The sequence below is a fragment of the Strigops habroptila genome, chromosome 4 (assembly GCF_004027225.2).
Source record: "Strigops habroptila isolate Jane chromosome 4, bStrHab1.2.pri, whole genome shotgun sequence".
In the NCBI taxonomy this organism is placed as follows: Eukaryota; Metazoa; Chordata; class Aves; order Psittaciformes; family Psittacidae; genus Strigops; species Strigops habroptila.
In genome coordinates, this window is record NC_046358.1 from 16,235,870 (window position 1) to 16,251,539 (window position 15,670).

General features: G+C 42.4%; 1 protein-coding gene across 7 annotated transcripts in view; it reads left to right on the forward strand.

The window, feature by feature from the left end:
• RGS6 (regulator of G protein signaling 6) overlaps positions 1-15,670 on the forward strand; it is a 284,505-nt gene that overhangs the window by 193,091 nt on the left and 75,744 nt on the right. For all 7 annotated transcript variants that reach the window (XM_030483768.1, XM_030483772.1, XM_030483770.1 and 4 more), the window contains 2 exons: positions 12,552-12,602; positions 13,945-14,051. In XM_030483768.1, coding sequence (XP_030339628.1) covers positions 12,552-12,602; positions 13,945-14,051 — 158 coding nt within the window. The remainder of the gene's footprint in view (positions 1-12,551; positions 12,603-13,944; positions 14,052-15,670) is intronic.

The window sequence follows — 15,670 nt, forward strand, 5'->3', positions numbered from 1 at the left end:
AGCTGCGTCTGCTCTGAGCCTGTCCCACGTTCAGGGCCTTTTGCTGTCTGAAATCGTGACTGCTTCAGAACAACCCAACAGCTTTTCCAAGTCCAAACCCATACTTACATTGAAAGGAGTTAAATAAAATGTTGGTCTTCAAATTCTTGGAAAGAAAAAAAGAAAGGAAGGAAAATAATTTACCAGATTCCCTTTGTCATAGCATGGAAACAAAAATGACTTCAAAAATTCATAGGCAGATATTGCAGTTCTAAGCTACACTGTGTTTTGACAGTAGATTCAATTATTTAAACTGAATGATACTTGCTTAATGCAGCTTTCAGCTTTTCAAAATGCTTCTTACTTTCAAAGGTCGTTTGGCAAAATAAACTTGAAGGATTTACAGACAGGAAATGCGATTTTATGTATTAGGAAAAGCTGATTGTTGTTTTTACTCCTTCTATTATTATGTGCAGCCCTGTGAAATCCATCAAATGCAAGAAAGAACAAATAATTTGCCTATTTTGAACTTGTTACTTAATTATGAATACTAACAGATTTGTGCTTATTGGTCGTTTCAGTGTTACCATTAAACAATTCTGCACATTTAAAATTCTCACTGTTGTGTATCTCTGCCCAAATTTGAAATGCAGGAATGAGCTGTTGCCAACAAAATCAGTTGCTCCTTGCCAGTTTAAGCACTTTTAACACATGATTTAGGAAGCCCTGTTTAAAATACAGCCTCTAGTGTTAGTGCCAATACTGTCTCTTTGTTTAGCATGACAGAAAGTAAATAATCAGCAATTGCTATATGATCTTAATTCATCTGGAGTTACCCTTGACTAAAAGAACTTGTATGTACAATCCTGCTGCAGAGTTGTTCCTGATTAACTGCTGCACCAGTACAGGGCTCCAGTGCACCCTGCATTATACACTGTTGAAAGGCCTAACAGGGAAAGGGCGGAGGGGAAGCTGTACAATACCTATTATTTAATTTTAAGAACAATAAACTCCTGGATGGAAAATAGCTACAGATGTCAGGTTATTTAATTTTTCAGGTGATGTGATTGTTACTGCATAAAAATGAACACTCCATGTGGTTCTCAGCCTTTCTTGAACTGTCAGAGGGAAAAGAGTAGCAAGATGTCAGGATGAAGCTTATTTCTTATAGAATTTGATGATGCTAATTATCCTTATCTATAATAGAAAACACAGGCAATAATGCCACAGTTTACATGGAAGTATATGACTTTGTGAAAGAGAGATCTGTTGTGGCCAGAGCTCTTTAGAAGGTTTAAAAATTGAGCGCTGCTGCAAGCAGAATTACTGTGGAAATTCATAGGAACTGGCTGTAGGTGGGGACTACAGGGTTGGATCTCCTAGTAAATAAATCTTGTGCCAAAATCATTAAAATGCTGCAGCTTTCGGAGCGCTTTACTGTCTTGCACCAGTTAGTAACATTTACACCTTTGCAGGGAAACTGTTGTAACACTGGTGAGGGCAAGGAGGACCTTGGCATGACAGCCTTTGAAACCCACTCTGTGAATGAGGATTCAGTGCGAAGTGACCCGATAGTCACATGCTGAAATACACGAGTTCCCTTCTATGTTTTATTGATCTTCCTCTTTGCTGGAGAAGAAAATTTGCTATTAAAAATACTAATATATGATTGAAATGTCAGAAGGGTTGACTTTGATTTAAACACTGTGCACATGAGTTACATAGCAGTACAAATGTTTCAGCCCTAACAGGATCTGACATGTGAACCTTCAAAAGTGCCATTTCCAGCAGTGCTTGGAGTTGCTTCCCTTGCTGTTGAGCTGCCGAATCATTTTAACAGTGTGAGGAATGGCATCTAAACACTACTATGTGGCAGAGAGCCAAACTGCTAAGCTGCACGAGCCACTTCAGTAGTCTGAGTAACGCAAAGGCAGAGCAGCCTGAAAAGCAACTGTAAATTTATGATCAATTGTAGGTGTAAAGGTACATCTTGAGGCATCCACAGTTCTTAGTGATTTGTAAAAGGAGGTAACTTCTGATGCTATAGAGAAATGCTGTTACTATTGCTGCTGGGAGGCTGGGACTGCAAGGTACAGTTTTCCTGCACCCTGTATACCTTTATAATGGCTCTCAAGGCAATGTGCTCATCTTCTGTGCATGTTACAAGAGGAGCAGGTACAGGTTTGGGTGATGCGAAGGGTGGAATTGTTGGTTTCCTTTACTTTGGAATTTCTTCCCATAGCTGTAGTAACAGCCATTTGTTCAGAGTTGCATTTGAGGACAGAACAAGGTTTGGGCACAGGTTACACAGTATGTCTTTAATTTAGAGCAGGCCAAGTTCTAGCCAAGCAAAGCAGCAGCAGGGGGATTACACTGGGGTTATGGTATATTCTGGGTTCTGGAGGGTGCTTGTGTGTGTGTGCTTGGGTCTATCAGCATGCTTATTGATGCCAGGCCTGTCTGTAGATAGCACTGATAGCAGCTCAGGTTTTCCAAGGCAGGTGAGGAACGTTTAGCACAATTAAATCAGTGTGGCTTCTGTGTGGTAAGACTACTGCTTGGCATCGCTCTGTGCAAGCAAATGCCAGTGTGTATAGGAAGGTGCTGAGCATCGGGTGCGAGGGCAGGGCTGACATGGCAGAGCTCTTTCAAAGTGGAGTCACTACAACGCTGGGGCTGGTGTGGCACTAAACACTGTATATTGGTGCAGGTCAACTGGAAAAAGACCTTTTGCTGGTATTGCTTTTTTTCCAGTTGAGGACCTGGTTTAAGCTGTCCTGGCAGACCTCTTTGAATGGGATTAACTGTGCATCCATTAAGAGGTTTGCTAGCTCAGCCTTACTAATACCACTGCAGAGTTATAATTTTAAATGCAGGGATCTCAGCTAGCGGCATCCTTCTGCTCCTCAGCACTGAATGCCTGTTTTTAAGTGGTGTTGATGGGAGAATATTACAAGGCAGAAGCCTGTCTTTGGGTCTGTCTTCTGTTACTTGCTTTCACATCTTGTAAAGTTACCTGAGCTATTTTTAGATGAGCAGCATTGTAACAAAAACAGTCTGGCCATGATATCTTATGGTCTAATTTATCTTTACCTGGGTAAATTAGCCTGCACATTGCTCTGCACTGTCATGTCTAATCATTTATTGATTCTTGCCTTATGAAAATCTCCCTCTACGGGTCTGCATCATAGAGGGTACGTGCACTGTGGTAGTCTGGCCAGTATGATGAGAAGGCAGAAGTCCTTCCAAAAAGCAGTTCAAAAGAAAGAGCTACTAACAGGGTGAAAGTATGCAGGAAATTTGGATTTTGCAAACCCAAATCTCCATCTTCCGTCTTTCATATCCATATATATTTAAAATGTAGGCAGGAGTAATTTTTTGTGTGTGTGTTACATATAAAATAAATACTGGGGAGAAAGATCAAATTTACACTGCAGTGCTGATGGTTAAATTGCGAATTTGCGGCCCTTTAGTTTGTAAGCTAATGCACTCAGTTGCTAGACATTCCTGTTCAATTCCTTGTGAGAGCACACAAGCAGGTCTGCAACTCTGGTGTGTTGCCCTCTGCCTGGTCTTGTTCCCTGCTGCTCATCTTCCTACCCCACCACGACTATAGAAGCCTTTGGCATTTTCTCTCTCCTGGGAAGGTTATCTTCTGTCACTCTCCCAACACCACAAGTGTCTATCAACACCTCGCAGTGCAGACACGAGTCTGGGTCATGACTCCCTTTTGTGAAAGAATTTATTAATAGACTTGCTGTTAATTTTGCTTTAGGGCACCAGTGTCAGGGACTAGAACATGCATGAGTCAAACATCAGTGCTGTTAATTTTAATAGGCTTTTGATAAATATGAGGTCAGATTCTCGTATGGTTTTGTTTACACAGATATGGACATCTATGCAGTGGAGGTACAGAGTGCTTCCTAAGTTCACAGGCAACACACAAAACCAAATGATTAGTATTTATATGGGACTCATCTGTGAAATGCCAACATTTGGTATAAATGGGCAAGCATACTGGACAACTTTCTATAGATAACACTTAGTGAAAGAGACAGAGGAGGAATGAAGAAATGTCTGGAATGTCACATCAGCCCAAACACTGAGACAAATAATAATCTTGTCAGGAAAAGGCAAAGGGTCAGAGATTGTGAACCCATTAAATTTACAAATATTCTGTCCTTGTCATTGTTTTATCATCCTGGAATGTTCACATGCAGCTTAGCTCCATGCGCTGTTTTCCACCTTCCCATCAAGTATCATTCTAACTTCACATAAAGTATTACATTTCCGATTTTTTTATTACAAGAAAAGTATATTGTAAATTCAAGCACTCAAAAGTTACAATGAACAAAAAGACCTCTTAGAAACTTTGGCTACTTTGATCAAAAAGGGGTAACACTCCTCCTGCTAATGATTGTTAATAATTCACAAACAAAATATAAAGTGAATATAATGTAAAGGAAAATTGATATTGCTAGAAGCTCTAAGCTGTTGTGGCTTTGATGATGCTCCTTAAGCTGTTGTAGCTTTGATGATGCTCCTTGCTGACACTGAGTGGTGCAATTACCACATGCTGATGGAGGAGAGCTGCAATTTCTGCATTTTCTGAGTTAACTGCTGAGATGTTTTTTTAGATGGCATTGGTATTTATTTACACACTTTTTGTAGGCAAATTCTATAAGGTGCTTCCCCAATATTTGTAACAGATACTAGGGAGACACCAGGCCATGAGAGATTTTGTTATGAAATCGTTTTGCCCTTTATTGTGGGTGATGTTCATTTGTTTGTCTTTGCAAACCCAGTGGTAAAAGTGCAAATAATTAATTAACTTCTTTTGTCCCAGATTTACCAAGGACCCAATGATGCTTGGGTGGGACCAAAACACATTATTTCCATTTAATATGTGATTGCTGTGATTGGTAGAGTAAAAAGCAGCTTGAGTGGCTGCTCATACACCTATGCATGTATTCTTATGTCATTTTGACTGCTTGTGATTTTATTTTTTTTCTCCCAGTCTTGCTTTTCTGATAGAAATATTTAAAGACTGGTCTGAGTTCAGGAGCAAATTGTTTGGAAAATTTGGTGCTAAAATGGGTTCATCTGTTTTCAAGAATGAAGTGACAGGAAGGAGAACACATTTTCACCCTTGTGTGAAAAGGCTCTCCGGACATTGATTTTGGAGGTGACTGATGAGAGAGGCTAGAGTGTGCGATAGAGTGCATAGGTAAGGTCTAGGAAAGAGCTGAACATTTCACATTTTTATTCCTTTTGTAAAATAATAATGATTAAAAATATACCCTACAAAAATATAGTTTTGATTTGGGGTTTTTTTTTTTAAATCATTAAAATATGTTCAGAGAACATAATGGTTACACTAACTCTGGAAAGAGACAGGAAATAACTAAACAATCTTATGTCTCTTCCTTTAGACATGTATATATGACGTTCTTTCATAACACGATCAGACAGTGGTTTTTAAGTATTTTTTAAGACCTCACTTTCTCATTGATAATATTTGTCAGTGCAAGGTGAGGCTGTGAACAGTCTGAGGCTGTTTCACAGGCTGTGAATACTGCTGGTTGGCATCCAGTGACCAGGGCTCAGCTTAGCAACTCCCATGAGAAAGGGCAGATTTTACTCCTTGCTCATTGATGTCATAGTGGGCATCATGAGATAAGGGCAACATGGGATGTCCCATGTCCTATGTGTGGAGTTCCACACATCAGCGCTTGCCAGCTCTGCCAGCTCAGGATGATCAGCCAAAAATGCAGTTGTCTTAACAGGCCTAAAAAGAAATGCAAAAATGCATGTTCACTGAAGTTTCAGAAACACTCTTGTATTTTTTATTTGTATTCATATGTGTGTGTGTATGTACATGCCTGTGCCTTGCCAGCGACATGCCCAGTCCCTTGGATGACTAGCAGACCCCAGTGGTCCTGGCCCCTTTGCCCAGAACAGTGGCATAGTCTCCACTCCAGATAGCAGATCTTTAGAAATTGCTGGAAGGGTGTACCGTTCTGTCTACATTTGCCATTTTACACAACCTGTGGAAGATGAGTGAGTCTAGTTATAGATGGCCCTTCATTTTCCAAGTAAGTCCTGGATTTTCTGGAAGAGGTAGAACAACATGGGTTGATTAGAAAAGGTATCAACTACCATGATGGCGACCCACCTCATTAACTGCATCTTGCCAATGTCCTCATACCCTGTGAACTCTTTTTCTAATTTATCTTTTCATGACTGGCCACTCATTTGTCATGGTGACAGGCTATGGCTGTATGAGAACACTAGCTACTATTATGGGATCACTGAGGCCGAACAGAAAATGGAGAAAATAGCAAGAAGTATAAAACTGCTAGCCTGTCTCTAAAGCAGGTATCTGGATAAATGGTCATTGTGAATCTGTTTGCACATAGAAATACAGCTATTCTGTTGGTATTAAACAACTTGATCTACTTCAGCTTCAAAGAAGAGCCTGAAGAAAAAAGATGTATTTTGTTTTAGGTGAGGAGGAAATAGATGTTCACAGACTACCCTTGAACTGAGCATGCTGACTCAGAGGAAATGTAGATGTACAGAGAAGAGCATTGAGGAGATGGCAGCTACTCTTCTACCTGTATCCAGCAACACCTTGTGTTATGAAAACAGGTCCAACTGTTTATTTTCAGAGGTCTCAAATGCCCTGTTACTGTTTAGTGGAAACATGTCAGAGTCAAGGGTTTCCCTTGGGTGTCATCTGAAGAGCTTGTGAAATGTGAATGCTGAAAATCAGCCAGAAAAGATCTTTTTGGGAACATGAGTTATGTGAGGACCATCTGTCGGGCTTCACGTACAGGAGAGGTTAAGATGAAGATTTCTGGAAAACTGGATAAAGGAATCTGTGTCTTGGTCTGACAGGAGAATCTGGTAAAGGATTCACTCGAAGTCTTCACTGTGTCTTGTAAGAATAAATCTGAATTTTCTTATTTGAGGAAAGGCATAAATAGTATTTCTAGGTGGGCAAAAGTAGGTTGCAGTGATAGAAACAGATGCAAACAGAGGCAAAACCAATGTGTGAGGGTAACTCTAAAACTGATGGTGTTATGGAGATGGCGGTAAAGAGATTTCATTATGATTGAATATTAATTAGTGACATGGCTACTAACGATGACAGTAATTAACAGTGGAAGGAAAGACTTGTCATTGTCCCTAGGGTGAGTAATCAGTCTTGGCAGGTGATAAATAATGGTTCAGCAAGCTCAGCAGAAAGATAATCTGCCTCAGGACAACTGGAGAACAGCTATAACACCTTCCTGGCTCTTGGCAACGTTCAGGAATGATTTCATGTTTTTAACAGAGACAAATTAAAATCCCTGATCTCAAGTACTGCTTATATTCCAGCATGACTGATCGCAGGAGTTCTGTTTGAGCCAGTGTTTCCAGTTTACTTGCACCTTTAAAGCCTTTATTTTTAAATCTTAATAAGAGGGGGAAGAAAACTGGGAAACCACATTTCAGCATTACTTGATTTTTTCATTGTAGTTTGATGAAAATGTAATAAATTCCACAAAAGAGGCCTAGAAATGGGGACATGATTGTTGACTGTTAAAATGGGGTGGGACTTAATCCTGCATTAAGTATCCCTGTATATCTGGAAAGGGATCATGCAGAACACATTACACCTCCTCGAAGCAAAGCAGTGCACTGCTCTAGATGATTTTAAGATATCAGCTGTCATGTCACTTGGCAATAAGATGTCTAAGAGATCATAAAATCATAGAATAGGTAGGGTGGAAAGGACCTAGAATGTCTAGTTCCAACCCCCTTGCCATGGGCAGGGGCTCCTCACGCTAGACCATGTCACCCTCTGTCCAACCTGGCCTGGAACACTGCCATGTATGGAGCATTCACCACTGCTCTGGGCAACCTATGCCAGTGCCTGACCATCCTCATGGTAAAGAACTTCTTCCTTATATCTAGCCTGAACTTCCCCTGTTTAAATTTGAACCCATTACCCCTTGTCCTATCACTACAGTCCCTGATGAAGAGTCCCTCCCCAGCATCCTTGTAGGCCCCCTTCAGATACTGGGAGGCTGCTATGAGGTCTTCACACAGCCTTCTCTTCTCCAGGCTGAACAGCCCCAACTTTCTCAGCCTGTCTTCATACGGGAGGTGCTCGAGCCCCCTTGTCCTGGGTTCAGCTATAGCAGTCATTTTTCTCCTTCTTAGTAGCTGGTGCAGTGCTGTGTTTTTTAACTTTCAGCCTGGGAACAACGCTGATAACACTGATGTTTTTAGTTGTTGCTAAGTAATGTTTATTCCAACCAAGGACTTTCTCAGTCTCATGCTTTGCCAGGGAGGAGGGGAAGCCGGGAGGAAGCAGAGACAGGACACCTGACCCAAACTAGCCAAAGGGGTATTCCATACCACAGCACATCATGCCCAGTATGTAAACCGGGGGGAGTTACCCGGAAGGCCCAGATCACTGCTCGGGTCGGGCTCGGTATCGGTCGGTAGGTGGTGAGCAATTGTATCCTCTCCACTTGTTACTTCACTAATCATTATTATCATTGGTGGTAGCAGTAGTGGTTTTGTATTATACCTTAGTTGCGGGACCGCTCTTATCTCAACCCGTGGGAGTTACATTCTTCCGATTCTCCTCCCCATCCCTCCGGGAGTGGGGGGAGGAAGGGGGGGAGTGAGCGAGCGGCTGTGTGGTTCTGAGTTACCGGCTGGGCTCAAACCACAACACCCCTTACCATCCTCATGGCCCTCCTCTGGACTTGCTCCAACAGCTCCAGGTTGTTCTTATGTTGAGGACACCAAAACTGCACCAGAACTGGTTGCACCAGTGCTCCAAGTGAGGTCTAAGGAGAGCAGAGTAGAGGGGCAGGATCACCTCCTTTGACCTGCTGGTCATGCTTCTTTTGATGCAGCCCAGGATACGGTTGGCTTTCTAGGCTGTGAGCGCACAGTGCCAGCTCATGTTAAGTTTCCCATCAACCAACACCCCCAAGTCCTTCTCTGCAGGGCTGCTCTGAATCTCTTCTCTGCCCAACCTGTAGCAGTGCCTGGTATTGTCCCAGCCCAGGTGCAGGACCTTACACTTGGCTCGGCTGAACTTCATGAGGTTGGCATTGGCCACCTCTCAAGCATGTCAGGGTCCCTCTGGATGGTATCCCTTCCCTCCAGCATATCAACCAAACCACACAGCTTATTGTCATCAGCAAACTTGCTGAGGGTGCCCTCAATCCCACTGTCCATGTCACTGGCAAAGATGTTGAACAGGATCGGTCCCAACACCAACCCCTGAGGGACACCACTCATTTCTGGTCTCCAACTGGACATTCAGCCATTTACCACAGCTCTCTGCGTGCAGCCATCCAGCCAATTCTTCATCCACAAATTGGTGTCTCTCCATTTTAGAGACAAGGATGTCGTGCAGGACAGTGTCGAACGCTTTGCACAAGTCCAGGTAGATGACGTCAACTGCTCTGCCCCTGTCCATCAGTTCCGTGGCTCCATCATAGAAGGCCACCAAATTGGTCAGGCAGGATTTGCCCTTAGTGAAGCCCTGTTGACTGTCACCAACCACCTCGTTGTTTTTCATGTGCCTTAGCATGCTTTCCAGGAGAATCTGCTCCAAGATTTTGCCAGGCACAGAGGTGAGGCTGATTGGTCTGTAGTTCCCTGAGTCTTCCATTTTCCCCTTCTTGAAAATGGGGGTTATATTTCCCTTCTTCCCGTCATCGGGAACTTCACCTGACTGACTGCCATGATTTTTCAAATATGATGGACAGTGGTTTAGCAGCTTCACTCGCCAGCTCCTTCAGGACCTGTGGATGGCTTTCGTCAGCTCCCATGGACTTGTGCAAATTCAGGTTCCTAAGATGATCTAGATCATTGCAAGCCTGTAATCTGAGACCAAAATCAGGAGAAAAAGTGGACTTGTGGTTTGGGGCATGAACAGAAAAACCAATAAGGATTCTGGTTTAGCTTGAACCATTTTGTGAGGTTTGGTTTTGTTTACACCAATAAAAAAGCACTTCAGTTTGGGTCTTCTTGAAGTAGTTCTCTAACCCTAAATGTTTTGTTCTATCTTTGGGATATTTTTGTTCTCTAAAAAGGAAAAGGAAACATCCATGTTTATAAAATAGAATACTTTGTTAATAAACATGTCAAACAACAGTTACTGGTTCTGAACATCTTCCACATATGTTTTTCGGCTAGGACTGTTTACTAGATGTGTTCTCATATAACGGGTCGTTTTGGACCCCTCAGACACCTTTTTCTGAATAAATTCACTATTCACAAAGAAAAAATGTGATTTAGGATGCACCTGGCAGCTGGTTTCAGGTGAGACAGGAAAGTGCTGGGACCATTGCCAGAGGCATTGGTTAGATGTTCTGCAAGGTACTGACTGCAGTTCTGGTGACCCTAGTGCAAAGAAATGGAACTTAAATTTGAAAAGTTGCCAAATGGCCGAGTAGAGGGAGAGACCATCATGAGAGAACATTAAAAGTTTGGTTGGTTTAGTGAAATGGAAGTAGGTAGGCAGTGTGTCAGCCCTCTGTAGAAACATTCAGGAGAAACTATCAAGGAAGAAGAAGAATTCTTTCCCTTAAATGGTAATTTAAGTGTGATATCAAATGCATATAAATTGCATATTAATAAACTTATGCTGGAAGTTACAAGAAGAGTTCCAGCTATTAAAAAAAAAAAAAAAAAGAAACAAAAAGGGTTTTGGAATAACTGTCTAAATCGACCATGGCAACTTCAACTGCTCCTAAGTGGATTTGGGGGATGTGGAGAGTGACCATAGAACTAAGAATACAAACTTGTGATATTGGTCCTTCAGTGTCTGGTTCATTGATACCTTCAAGGCAGAATGAGACAATGCCCAGCTGTTGCCTTTTGGTCACATCTGTCTACTCAGTATTTAAGCGAAAGCAGATGCTTCCCTGATCTTCAGGAGCTCTGCTGGTTGCCTGCAGGGGACAAGTAAGTTCTTTCATTGCCTTGGGTGGGGGATGAGGGGGGCCAGGTTCATATTCCCCCTTGCTGCTGAAGCCTGACGGAAGAGAGTTTGCCAGTGCTCCTTGTGGAGTTGGGGGTCAGCTTGCATTGTCAGGGGGAGTGGAAGCTGCTGTCCTCTTCTGTGTGGGGTAGAACACATTTCTACTGGGAATTTCACCTGCATAGGAGAGTCAGTCAGACCTGCAGATATTGCAAGAACCTGTGACACTAGCAGTGCTGTTGTCTGTCTCTGTGGCACATCATAATTGTGATTACTGGCCTTTGCTGTATTTCAGGTTTGCTGAGGGTGTGAGGATGCTATGGGCCTGTGGAAAGTAAAATGTCTGACAACTTTTCTGGAACACGCATCATTGTGGGTGATGCTGTTTCTTGAAGTACTCACCATGTCTGAACCCAGAAGCGCTCTATGCAAATAAGATCCTCTGGGGTTTGTTCAGTAAGCCTGAACCGTATGGTTGATTGGTTCCTTTTTGTATGCTATCTTCAAGTGATGTATCGCAAAGCATAGCTTTAAGTATTACCAGGGCTATTAACCTCCTGTATGTGAATGCAAATATTTCCAAGCAAATTGACTGTATGCTGAGAAGGGCTTGGTGTCATGCCTACAGCCAGACATGGCATCGCTAGGTTGTACTGCACACTGCTGTAACTTGGCATGGACTTGCTAAATTAACTCCAACTGTCTTTGCTGATTGCCTTTGACTTTGGACAGGTCAAGTTAGCTGACTTGTACACAGTATTATGTTACATTTTAAGCTTAACTTTCTGAGTATGGGGTTTAACTAAATTTTGCTGTCCTGTCATGTTGTATTTTGATAACAAAAGGCTTTAGCTTCTATTGAAGAGTCACAAGTGTTCCACTTCTGTGATTTCCATGCTGGCAATAGAGAGCCTGTATACATGCAACCCTGGAGATCTTTATGCTGTTTATAAGATAGCAACAACCTTTGTACTACTTGATGGGCCCTGAAGAACTAATAAACTACCTGATGGGCCTTACAGGCTCACTTTTCTGCTCCTGGCCACCATCCGGCTAGTGTGATGACTAGCAGGTGATAGCTCAGCAGTGGCTTGGTTACAGGCACACTGAATGCTTGTCTTGGACATAAGTGAGGCTTTCCTCTGTCTTCTTTGACTGATAACTCACTTCTGCACTTTTATATTATTGCCTCTGACATTACAGTTGCAAGGTGGCAGTAAATGCTCCTTTGCCTCCTTGCTAGCTAGTGTTTGCATAAATGCACCTCCCTGTATGCTGAGGTGGGAGAGAGCAACTGTCAGAAAACAAGTTACATGGACCCATTAGAGTAATGCCTGACTTAAAGTATACCAAGCCTCCTGTCACACAGAGTACTAGTGCCTGCCAGTAACTGTATAATTACAGTGTGGCACAAGAAGGAAAAACATTCTGAAACCTCAGTGGAGATTAATTTTAATCTACTTTCCTTTTAATGTCAGTTTTACTCTATCTATCTCAATTTTATCTCTCTCTTGGGATCTTAAACCCTGTCGTCTCAGTGCTTAATGCTTTCTTCACTCTTTTTTTTTTTAAGGTGCTGATATTGTGCAGTGGCTTATGAAGAACCTCAGCATTGAGGATCCAGGTAAGGTGACCACAGCTGGGGAGGAACAGATACTCCATCTGTATTGTGTGTGCCATTAGACAGTAGATACTGTTTTGCTGTGGTCTAAAATACCAGTAGAACAAGGCTGATTTAAGCACTGAGGGGAAGGAGGAGTGAAAGAGATAAGAAGTCTAATCCCTTACACTACAACACACCAAAAGCACTTTGTAGGTGAAATTATTGCTACCTAAGAAAGGCTGATTGTTTTCGAAGCTGCTCCCAGACTTAGAAAGGAAATTGGTGCACGTGTGTAGTGAAGCAGGCAAATGCGATGGCAGGTTGTCATCATGTGGAGAAAGGTAACCATGACTGACAGGCTGTACTGGCCAAGGATGACACAGATACCATCATAGAATCAGATGATGGCTGCTAATTTATTATAGCAGATAGATGAATGGCTAGTCGGCCACAAACAGTGATCAGGGCTTGGGCACAGTCCAAATAGCTCACTCTTCAGAGAAACAAAAGTCATTTTGGCACAATTAAGAACTATTGGGAAAAAAGGAAGAAAAGATCTGCAGGTCCAGAAGTTTCTTTTTCTTTTCACCTCCCAATTTGTTTCTGCTGCCTACTGTCACCATGTAAAAGCAGAGATAGAGGCAATGTTGCTTCACCCAGGGCATCCATATACACACATCCCTTCTCATGAGTCCAGTCAAGTCCCAGATCTGAATTTGAGCTGCAGACAATAGCTGCTTTATCTGCCTGGGAGTGCATGAGCAGCTGATGTGTATTTTGCAACCCTGAGAAAGTTGATGCGGCTTTTGAGAGCTGACTTTGGTTGAAAATCTGTGCAGATGTGCCTTTGTGCTGGTGAGGGTTGCCCTGGCAGTGCTAGGATATGTACCCCCCTTTGCCTCCGCACATTTCCTGTAAAGAATGGCAATGCTACACTTCAGGACTTGTCTCTATGAATAAACACTCTGCTAACAACCTGGTGTTTCAGCTGTTTGTTGGATTTGGTAGAGGCAAGTGGGGTTCATTGATGGAACAGTCATGTCTTCTTGTCAGCTGTCACCTGTGGTGGATAATGGGCTTTGAATTGGACTTCAGACTAGAGCTGAACTGGTGTGTGACATTTTGTAAAACACAAAACCAGCAGGTTAAACATTTGAGCAGTGTTGCATCTGTGTTGTAAGGCTGATTCCTGCTCCTCCTGCTTTGCATAGTTTGGTTGGAAGGCATAAGGATGCAGCGTGGGTACAGAGAGGCATGTGTGCACCAGGTCTTTGCGCAAGTATCACCAGAGCCACTGCTGAAAGCAGAGGAGTGTGCGGTACGTGTCTTCCTGGCACATCCTTGTTGTTTCTCTCTTTCACAGGGGAAGCAATACACTTGGGAAGTCTTATTGCTGCACAGGGTTATGTCTTTCCAATCTCAGACCATGTCCTTACCCTGAAAGATGATGGGACGTTCTATCGTTTTCAGGTTGGTGAGTGATCTGTCTCCCTTGTGGCCCCTTCTACTGTCCCTGCAACAATACTGCTAAAATCACCTGCCCTTTATCCCTAAGCACCCATTAGGTCTCTGAAGCCAGAGATTGAAGCCATCTTGTTAGAGACCTTAAGAAGTGATAAAGTCCCTTCAAAAAGATCTGCTTTAAATCCCAAATCACTACTTTTCTGACCCATAGTTTTTACATAAATAAACAGATGTCTTGTGATTATTTTTGATATGTCAAGGTGTTGATTTGAACTACAGAAGGAAAAAGGCTTTTGGATTCTAACCCTGGCAAGAATTGAGTAGCCACCGTCCTGTGCAAAATGGGCGAGGGCAAGCTTTGGAGTTGGGCATTCAAGCTCTCACACAGCAGAAGATTCAAATTTTTGTCCTGTCTTGGTTACAGCTTGGTGTGGAAGAGGGCAAGCTTCAGGCTTTGGCTCTTTTACAAAGGATATGTAACCTCGGCAGTCACCTAAGCTGGGACATCTCTATCTCTCAGTGTCCCTGTGCCTCCAGAGGTGTTGAATTTTTAAAGCATCCTGCATTTGAGTTCCATTCCCTGTCCAAAATCTGCTCCTGTCAACTTCTGAGATAACTGAGTGTTTGTGCTGCAACAACTTTTGGACATATTTTATAACTTAAATGAAGCAGTAAGTTCAAACCTGGAGTCTTGCTGCTTAATCCTGCTGGCTGAATTTGTGGTGTTCTGCTACGTGATCCCAGCTAGCTCCCTTATCTTTCCTATGACCTCTCTTCTGTTCACCCTCCTGTTCCTCCTTCACTTTTTTTTTCCTCTTTTTTAGTTTTTATTTGAAAAGCCTGTTCTTGCATCTGATGTTGCTTCTGCTCATACTTACTGTCCTACTGTTAATGTGATATTGTGTTATCATAGAAGACCAATGGCACAGTGAACAAAGCAGCCCAGGAGATCACAGAACTCCTCTTATCTCAACCCACTTTCTGGTTACCTGGCCTCATTCAGACTAAGATTTTTCATTACAATTCCCTTGCTTTTCTGAAAGTCCTGCTCTGCCTGTCATGTAAGGCTTGACAAAAGCAGGGGTAATACTGATTGCCCTTTTAGTTGTAGTTTTCTCTGTTTGAAGAATGACGCCGTAAGATGTCCTGTGCACCTCTCAGTACCTAGATTTCCATATAATTTACTTTCTTTCTCTTATTTTAAGCCTGTGTAAACCACATCATCAAATTGTGTTTATTGCTTATTGACTTTTCTTTCCCTTATCTTTTCCTACAACTTTTGCTTATTCTTTGCCTGTTTCCTGCAACAGTTCTCCTCAGCCATTTTCTGGAAAAATAACCTGATAGAATCATCTTTCTTTTCCATTACTCTCTCCTTGCCACTTTCTACCTGGACATCAGTCCCTCCTTTAACAGTAGCTCATGATCTTGTGAAGTTCATAAGATGTGTATCAGCAAGGAACGTTAAACCCGTATTGTTTGATCCCTCTGTTTCCTCATACTTTTGTGCAAGGAATAAACTGTGTGTAATGTCCTGCGCCTGGTTGTGGCATTACATCAATAATGCAAAACAGTGTTCTGTAATTTGGACAAAGACATTATTTTTCATTCATGTTAAAACTGAA